Source organism: Muntiacus reevesi, chromosome 9 (genome assembly GCF_963930625.1).
Source record: "Muntiacus reevesi chromosome 9, mMunRee1.1, whole genome shotgun sequence".
Taxonomy (NCBI): domain Eukaryota; kingdom Metazoa; phylum Chordata; class Mammalia; order Artiodactyla; family Cervidae; genus Muntiacus; species Muntiacus reevesi.
Window position 1 is genome coordinate 6,144,424 of NC_089257.1, and position 9,684 is coordinate 6,154,107.

General features: G+C 38.4%; 1 protein-coding gene across 1 annotated transcript; it reads right to left on the minus strand.

The window, feature by feature from the left end:
• Nucleotides 1-6,825: 6,825 nt before the first annotated feature.
• LOC136175010 (olfactory receptor 4C15-like) lies at nucleotides 6,826-7,761 on the minus strand. Its single transcript, XM_065945303.1, has one exon. The coding sequence runs from the start codon at nucleotides 7,759-7,761 to the stop codon at nucleotides 6,826-6,828; it is 936 nt and encodes a 311-aa protein (XP_065801375.1).
• Nucleotides 7,762-9,684: the final 1,923 nt, after the last annotated feature.

The following is a 9,684-nucleotide window of genomic DNA, read 5'->3' on the forward strand; positions in this document are numbered from 1 at the left end:
ACATGGTACAAAGAATAAGGCAATAATGTGGGAGCTGCGTGTGGAAAGGGCTTTCCTCTTTCCTTTTGTGCTACAGTTACTCAGAGAATGTAGAATGAAAACATAGGAGATTAGTAGCATATGAAACTCACCATGCACATGGCCCCACTGTTAAACACTATGAGTAGGTTGATGACATATGTATCCACACAGGCAAGTTTCAACAAAGGTTGCATATCACAGAAATAGTGATCAATAACATTTGGGCCACAGAAGGGCAATCTCAAAACCAAGAGAACCTGTGCTGAAGAATGGGTACAAGACCCCATCCAGACCAGTCTCACCAGTGGCCACAGACAGGCTGGCTCATGATGGTTGTGAATCGCTGGGGCTTGCAAATGGCCACATAGTGATCAAAGGACATGAGGACAAGTACCAAGATTCCCATGCACCCAAAGAAGTGAAATGCAAACATCTGGGTCATGCGCTCATTGTAGGAGATGGCTTTCTTCTCAGATACAGAATCTACAATTAGCCTAGGGGCAGTGGTTGTTGAAAGACAGGCATCAGCAAAGGATAAGTAGAAAAGGAAGAAAGGCTCTGAAGTGTCTGGCCATATCGTACGGTCATCACAATTAGGAAGCTTGCCAACAGAGTCCCAAGGTATAGAAATAAGAAGGTAACAGATACTACTTTCTCCTTTAGTAGATCCTGTGTTAACCCAAGCAGAATGAACTCGTTCACACTGCTGTTCTCCTCCATGATTATGGTGAATATAGAACAGACACAGCTGAAATGTGGTTCATCTGCAAAAAAAGAGTTGGAGAAATGATGACTTGGTAGTGGCAGTTTATTTGCATCCAGAATTGCAACTTTTAGAGTTCTAATTTCATCAAACATATAATTTAGTGTTTCTCAAAATTTTCATAGACTATACCCACTCAGGATTTTTTTTTTTTAATGTTGACATGCTTTAAACATTGGCATTGATTCAAGGTCTTCTTATTGGTTGCCAAGATTTTTGTGTGGGGGAAAAAGCCGTCAAATGATTGAGGGCACTCGGCCATGGTCTGAGAGCTAGTAAATTTGCTTTATGATCTTGATAAGATCATTTTAATATCTTGAGGCTCTTTCTTTATATGATAGAGAATCTAACAGATACATTATTAAGCCTATGCATATGATACATATATGTGCATATAACATGTATGCACATCAATTACTGATAATAATATCCTTATATAATTTAGAAATAATACATTTGGAGATTCTCTCCTGAGTGAATACATTTGTTTATTTGAACAACAGCTTGTACCCATTGTTCCTGATCTCTTCAGTATCTTTGTTGGGTTATACTTGAGAAAAAAACTTATTTTTCCATCTTTAGGTTCATTGCAGCTATAACTACCTTCATTGCCGGTTAGGGTACATGAGATATTTGAACAAATCATTTAGGTTAGCAACAATTTTGAAATTGCTATACATTTGATATAAACCATTACATACATTAGATGAATGCTAGTAAATTTCAAATTCTGTGGCTCCAACCTGTTATTTCACTTCCTATTTTTCTGTAACCTGTGTACTATCCTCCTTCATATCTGATTCTCCTACCACTGTCATCTAGAAGATTGCATTCTTTCCATTTTTATCACTTTAATGTAAGTTTAAAAATGTATTTCAGAAATTCAACATAAAAATACACCTCCTTGCTCTCCTTTACTTTTTCTTATATGCATATATCTATATAATTTCAATCATGTTATTATATTTTCTGATTTTCTGTTTTAATTTCAAAGCCTTTTCTATGTAGTTAAACTGTATTTGTAGCGTAATTATCTACTCAGCAGTTATAAATAAACATGATGTCAGTCACTCAGTCATGCTTGACTCTTTGTGACACCGTGGACTCCACCAGGCTCCTCTGTCCATAGTGTTCTCCAGGCAAGAATACCAGCGTGTGTTACCGTTCCTTCCTCCAGGGGATCTTCCCAACCCAGATATCAGCCCAGGCCTCCTTCATTGCAGGCAGATTCTTTACCAGCTGAGCCACCAGGGGGGCCCAAAATTAACACGTCAAAATCTTAAAAATCTTGAAATACAAATTCTACCATTTATTCTTTGTTTTTCCAAAATTTCATCTTAATTAAAATACTTTTAATAAACTCTTCTCATATAGCTTGTGCTTATTTTAATAGTTTCATCAAATATATGCCCAGGAGATACATAATATAAATATCACTATTTTAAGTCAACGTCCACCTCTTATGATCACATGGACTGTAGCCCACGAGGTACCTTTGTCCATGGGATTTTCCAGGTAAGAATACTGGAATGGGTGGCCATTTCCTTCTCCAGGGGACCTTTCTGACCCAGGAATCGAGCCCACATCTCCTGCATTGCAAGCATATTCTACCACTGAGCCACCAGGGAAGCCCGTATTATTGGCACTATTCTCAAATAATCTTTCAATTTGGTTGATACAATATTTATTAGAAATTTAATTAATGTATGGATACATCTGCATAACAAAGTTTCTGGAGCTTTCAGTGTATTACAGGGTGAGAAAAGGGACCTTCAAAAGTTCATACTTAACCAATCCTACGGTAGTGTTACTCACTAGTCCTGCCAGAGTCTTTGTGACCCCATGAGCCCCACCAGGTTCCTTTGTCCGTGGGATACTCCAGGCAAGAATACTGGGGTGGGCTGCACTCCCTTCTCCAGGGTATCTTTCCGACCCAGGGATCAAACCCAGGTCTTTGCATTGCAGGCAGATTCTTTACCATCTGAGACACCAGGGGAGCCCATAAACCAGAAGTAAAAGTTAGTTCCTTACACATTCTGCTGGGTTTTCAGATATATATGTATGTATATACACACAAATGTATATGTGAAATATTTTATATACAAATTAGATCATTTTCCATTGTTTCTAAAACTATAACAATATGACACAAATTATAAATAAAATTTAACTTGAGGCACTATTATATTTGCTTAGTTAACATAATTAGCATTATGAAATATATATTTTGATTAGCAATACAGTATAACATTTTTGTATATTTTAATTTCTTCTATTTCATTTGTTTTGAATTTTGTATGTTTTGTCTAATTTTTTTATATCTTTAAGTTTTGAGCTCTTTTTTCAACATTATTCAATAAACTCTATGAATTTTATACTCCTGTTTCCATTTTAGTCAATCATGCCTTTAAAATTTAATGTCAAATGAAACAAATGATGTACACTTCCTCTTTCTGATTAATCATCAATTCTTTAGTGACGCAATAACACCATCAACTCAGTCATCAAATGTGTACTGAGAACCTACTCATATCTGGAGTCAAGTTATAGAGCATGAAAAGACGTCCTCCACCTCCTCACAACAACGTTGGAGGGATGCCATCTCTCTATGTAAGATTCTCAATCATTGAAAACCACACACAACTCTGTGATAAAAACCAAGTGAGTTTTAACTCCATATCAGAAAGATCCTGGAAAATAAATCGATTGGTCGTTAAAGGTTTAAACATGGGGAATAAGTGAAATTATGGCTTTAATTGAATTAAGCTGCAATTTCCAACAAGGTTCTCTGAAAACTAAATATTCAAAAAAGCTTATAAAGGGTTTTCCTAAGTAAGATAAATATATTAATATCAGTAAGTCAAACTATTTAACTCTAGTAAAGTTACACACCTAAATACAATTAGGTTTTCCTTGCAGTTGAGCTAAAATAATATTAGTTCACTGTGAGAAATTCGAAATTTCACAATAATTGCAAACTCTGACTGGGTGCTTCAATTTTCTCTGATGACTATTAAAAAAAGAAAGTAAATTAATGATTATTTACTTTTAATACATTAGGTTTCCAGCAGGGGATAAAAACAAAAAAGAGGGAGCCCTTTGCTGTGAAAAGAGGAGCAGGTAGGATAGAGGAGTGACTAAATACTTGTAGAACGGGAGCGTGCATTACTTCAGGAAAAACAGATGCCCCCTTCATTAAAAACTACACTCTCACTAAATCCAAACGTTTTAAGAGATGAATTTTGGGTAGGTAACAGACAACCATGAAATCCAGTTCAAGCAATTCTATTTTATTTTAAGTAAGTGAAGAGAAGATTTGGAGACATAAAAACAGGAAGCATCATTGACAAGATGTATGCATTAGGTCAAACCAATACTCCCTGAGGACTTCATTATCGAATTCAACCATTTTTATCTCCAAACTTCTCTTGATTGCCCTGCCTCTTTGATTTAGGAGGGCATCATGGTGACAGAAGGCCTTTTTACTTCCTTGATCCTTAAATTTTCCTTTTACCTACTCAAATGTTAACTAATTCAAATATATTTGGTACCAAAATTCTTCCATTCTTCCTATATTAAACAAACGTCTGCCTCTATCTCCTATGTTCCATATATATATATATATATCTGATTGAATAAAATAATTCAGGATAAAATATTCTTGTTCCATAATCTTGTCTTTCAAACAAGTTTTTGCTTGTGTTATTTCATTTGACCTACACTTTTTTTTTTTTTTTTTGCAAGGTAACTGGCCGTGTGATTCATCCATTTCTCATTACAAAGCATGACCTGTGATACAGAGTGTTTTAATTAAGGCAGTTAGGCCAGAACTAGAAAGGGATGTTACTACGTAGCCTCTCTCTCAGCATTCACCCTACATGTCATATAAAATATCAAATCCTAATCATCATGTAAATAGCATCTTAGAAAAGAGAAATCATGAGTAATGAGAGAAGGATGGCAATTGATATCTTAAATTTCTGTCTTGGCTCCAAAACCAAGTTCATTAAACTGCATGCTTAGGCTGATATCAAAGCAAAAGAAAATAAAGATCTAACTGGATAACAGTGAAGAGGAGGAAAGAAGCAGGCTCATGTAGTCAGAACAAGAGAGAGGAGTGAGCAGGTACCAGGGAAAGAAGAGTCGGGGATGGGATATACAAAGACATAGAGTGGGGAGGAGAGAAACATCTTATAGAAAGTTGTTTAATCCAAGCGTTCATCCCACAGTTCAGCTTCTTTCTTCCTGAACAACCACGCCTTCACTTACCCCAATTAAAGAGAGATTGTTGCTGTGTGTCATAGCAAGGATTGTCAAGGATCTTGAAAACCCAGGTGTGTAGAAAGTGAAGCCCAATTTCATACTCTGTCCCAGAAACATCAGCCCTGGCCGTAAACTTTGAGCCAGGTGCTCCCCAAGATAGAAACTTCTGCCAAGCTGGCCTTGACTCAGTGTGTTGCATCCTCTGTGGGCAGAGATGCCTTTGGGAGGCAGTTCAGCTGTGTGCTGAGACCAGGGAGGCCTAGGAAGCCCGAACCACCATATTCTTCATTGGGAGAAACACTCCCCAGGAGCTCTAGCATTTGTTAGAAGATACACTGAGTACAGATTCCAAGAGATCAGTGTTTAGGGCTCAGATGGTAAAGAATCCGCCTGCAATGCAGGAGACCTAGGTTCAGTACCTGGGTTGGGAAGATCTCCTGGAGGAGGCCATGGCAACCCACTCCAATATTCTTACCTGGAGAATCCCATGGTCAGAGGATCCTGGTGGTCCACAGTCCATGGGGTCACAAAGAGTCAGACATGACTGAGAGGCTAAGCACACACAGTAGGAAATAGTTCAGACAGATTGAGAAGCTTACCTCTTTTCTTACAACCAAACAGATGACTTCCAACAGAGTGTATTTTTCATATCTTCAACTCTCATTTACTTAGAAGGTGAATTATGTGATGCTTGAATAAAACACATAAACTATACTTTGTTGAGGTTTATCATTGCCTTCTATCACAAGTGATGATGGGATGTAAAGAGTTTATGGAGAAGGGAACACTTCATGTAGCCATAATTCACACAGCTCCTTCCTGGAAACACTGGGTCAGACAGAACAGCAAGGTCTGTAGTGGAGCAGAGAGGGTGCCCTGAAAATGAAGTGAATTTCTTACTTACGTTCTTGGAAACTTAATTGGAGTAAGCTCTTCCTACACTCTGTAATATGTGTGGATAACTACTCTTATTCACGTTACATGAAAGTTTGAATTGGTTTCTCTGGTGGCTCAGACGCTAAAGCATCTGCCTGCAATGGGGGAGAGCTGGGTTTGATCCCTGGGTTGAAAAGATCCCCTGGAGAAGGGAATGGCAACCCATTCCAGTACCCTTACCTGGAAAATTGCATGGACAGAAGAGCCTGGTAGGCTACAGTCCATGGGGTCACAAAAAAGTTGGACACAACTGAGCGGCTTCACTTTCACTTTCAAAGTGTTAATTATAGTTATCATCAATATCAAAGGGCTAATATCAGCAATAATTACAGTTTTTTGCCAAATTTAAAATATTAATATGTTTATGTTTTTCGTTCTATTGTTTATTTTTTTAATAGAGTTGATTTGTAATATTTTGTTATTTTCAGTTGCACAGCAGTGATCCAGATACATTAATCTGGGCAAAAAGTTCATTGGTATACATATATAGTTATATATGTATAAACCTAATCTCTAAGACAACTTTGTCTTCCCTCCAGAAATATTTTCCAAGATATCAAATTAGTAGCAAGAATGACAGTAATTTTTTTCATTCTTTTTTGACTTTTAGATTTTAAGTAAGCATAAAATTCAAGTCTTCTTAATTTTCATTTGAGGATATTGAATTGTCAAATCAGAGTCCATAAGTGATCTAAGAATGAAAACTAAATTATTTCCTGGAACTTATGCTATTTTTTTATAATATTACATTACTTTACACCCTGTCAAACAATGCTCATTCATATAAAATTTTTGTCTGATTTGATTAGAAACTTTGAATTTTTTATTCAACTTTAAATGTTTTATTTTTCATTAGAAACCACCATTACCCTATTCCACACTTTCCTCATGGCACTTTTCACTTCTTTGTTCCTGAAAGTGTAAATCAAAGGATTGAACAAGGGAGTTAGGATGGTATAAAATATGGCTACCATTTTGTCAAAGGAGAAAGAATATGGAGGTCGTACATACATAAATATGCATGGGATAAAGAACAAAACAACAACAGCAACGTGAGATCCACAGGTGGAGAGGGCTTTCTGCTGCCCTTCAGAGCTCTGGGTTCTCAGAGACAGCAGGATGACCACATAGGAGACAAGCAACAAGGAGAAGATTAAGATGCAGAAAAACCCACTGTTGGTAACTACCAAGAGCCCAAAGATGTGAGTGTCAGTGCAGGCCAGCTCCAGCAGCGGGTGCAAGTCACACATGAAGTGATTGATGACACTGGGGCCGCAGAAGGGCAGCTGGAAAGTGAAAAGAACCTGTATCACGGCATGCAGGAGGCCGCCTGTCCAGGCTACCGCCATCAGGAGGGCGCAGAGTCTGTGGTTCATGATGGAAGAGTAGTGCAAGGGCTTGCAGATGGCCACATAGCGGTCATAGGCCATGGCGCTGAGGACGATCACCTCCACCCCAGCCAAGAAGTGCTCAGCAAAGATCTGGATCATGCAGCCTTTGAAAGAAATGGTTTTCCTCCAAAGGAGAGAGTCCACAATCATCTTTGGGGCAATGGCGGAGGAGAAGCACGCATCCAGGAAGGACAGAAAAGCCAGGAAGAAGTACATGGGGGAGCCCCGGAGTGCTGGGCTGCTACTGATGGTCACCACCATTAGCAAGTTGCCCCCGACAGTTGCAATGTAAATGAACAAAAATACAACAAATATTATTTTCTGCACGGTTGGATTCTGTGAGAGCCCCAGGAGGACAAATTCCGTCACAAAGCTTTGGTTTTGCATAATTTCCAGTGAAAAGGTGAAAGCTACCACAGTGAGCATGTAGAATCTACAGAAAGAAAAAAGACAAATGTGTCTCAGACCAGTTGGAGGGGTCATCAATCATCAACAAATTGGTGCATCCATGTGAAAAATTAACTTATGTTCTTGTGCTTGTTTTTTCATTGAGAACACAAAGCTAGAAATTTGTTGAAGGTGCTAGGGGGATACCAGGAAGAATTGAAGTACAGATAAATTATTAAATATTCTAAGACAGAGCTTCAATGTAGGAGCAGGATAGGGATCCACCTGTGGGGATAAGAAATAGTTGTTATCTCAACTGCCAGCTCTGGTCATATGTTAATAGTAGTGGTTTCCTGGAGTGAATTGTGAGAAGAGTGCTGAAGCCACATCCATGATCTGAGGAAAGGAAAATTGCAGTTTATTGGTCATGCCTGCCATGTGCATGGATGTGAGAAGCGGGGAACAGGGGGGTGTTGCAAGCTGTCCATGATTAGGTGACTTCCTTATCTACAGATAGAAGGAGAAATAAGACAAAACTGAAGAGATGCTTGGATCATGGCTATTCCCTTAGTTATTTCTTTAAAATTCTAAACAGAATTGAGAGTTTAAAATCAACTAATTCATTCTTTTAAAAAGAGAATGATCATTGGGAACACACCTTGCTGAAGACTAAGACATAATAAATTTCCATGTGTTAAGTTGGTTTTCTCTTCACTCATTATTTAAAAACAAGAATAGAAGCTGACAAAAATAAGTAATACCTACTAATGTGTACTGTTACGATGGCTAAGCTAAATAATGCAAGGGAGCAGTTCAGAGTTAAGTGGCTAAGAAACATTCCACGTTAGATCTTATTACCCAATTTTACTGGTAGGAAGTCCATGCTTAAAGAGATAGAATTAAAGAAATAACAGATGCTGGCTCTGTATCTTAAGCCAGAACCTCTGACTCCAGCATGGAAGTGACTGACTACAGGGAAAGAAGAAGTTTTTGTTTTTGTTTTTGTTTTTTTCCTATCAAGAGCTTCAGAGAAGGACGGGCTTCTCTAGAGTCTCCATTCACTGTAGAGGTTATAACCTTCTGATTTCTGTGTCAAAGTTTGACTGATGCTTCTTGATGAAGGACACAGAGCCAGTGATGTAGAATCAGAAGGTAATGGTCCAATTATTTATAGATGCAAATTGACAATAACCACATAGGTAAGGATTAGAAACAGTACGCTGGCTATAGCCAGAGCCTGAGGCTTCATTAATTGATTGCTAAGTATTTATTCAATGTGGCCCAATCAGATCAAGTAATACTCACCAGTGTGTATCTGTTTCAAATGTATATGACTTACTGTAATGTAGGGAGATTCACATATAACCTCCCTACTCATTTCATACAATTATAATGAGGGTCAAATTGGAAAATGTGAAATTGCTGCTCATGATAAAATACCCTTACTGATTTTAGTGACTCTTCTCCCTCTTAAAAAGCCAGACAGCTTACCCACAGAAAGGCCAGCTTTGGCTTCATTTCTTGTATCAGGACACGTTTGAAGAATGACTGTGTCCTTTGCTGTTGTTTAGTCGCTCGGCCGTGTCTGACTCTGTGACCCCAGGACTGTAGCCTGCCTGGCTCTTTTGTCCGTGTGATTTCCCAGACAAGAACCCTGGAGTGGGTTGTCATTTCCTTCTCCAGGGGACCTTCCTGATGCAGGGATCAAACCCACGTCTCCTGCATTGGCAGGCGGATTCTTTACCACTAAACCACCAGGGAAGCCTGATTGTCCTTCCTTGTGCATCTGAGAGGTTCATCAGTCAAGGGGCCAGTGAGTATGTGTGTGTGTGTACATATACATACGGCCTATGCTTGTTAAATAGGGAAGTAAAAGAACAACTGGGCTCTCTGAAAGAAGTAAAAATGAGTTGATTTTTATGA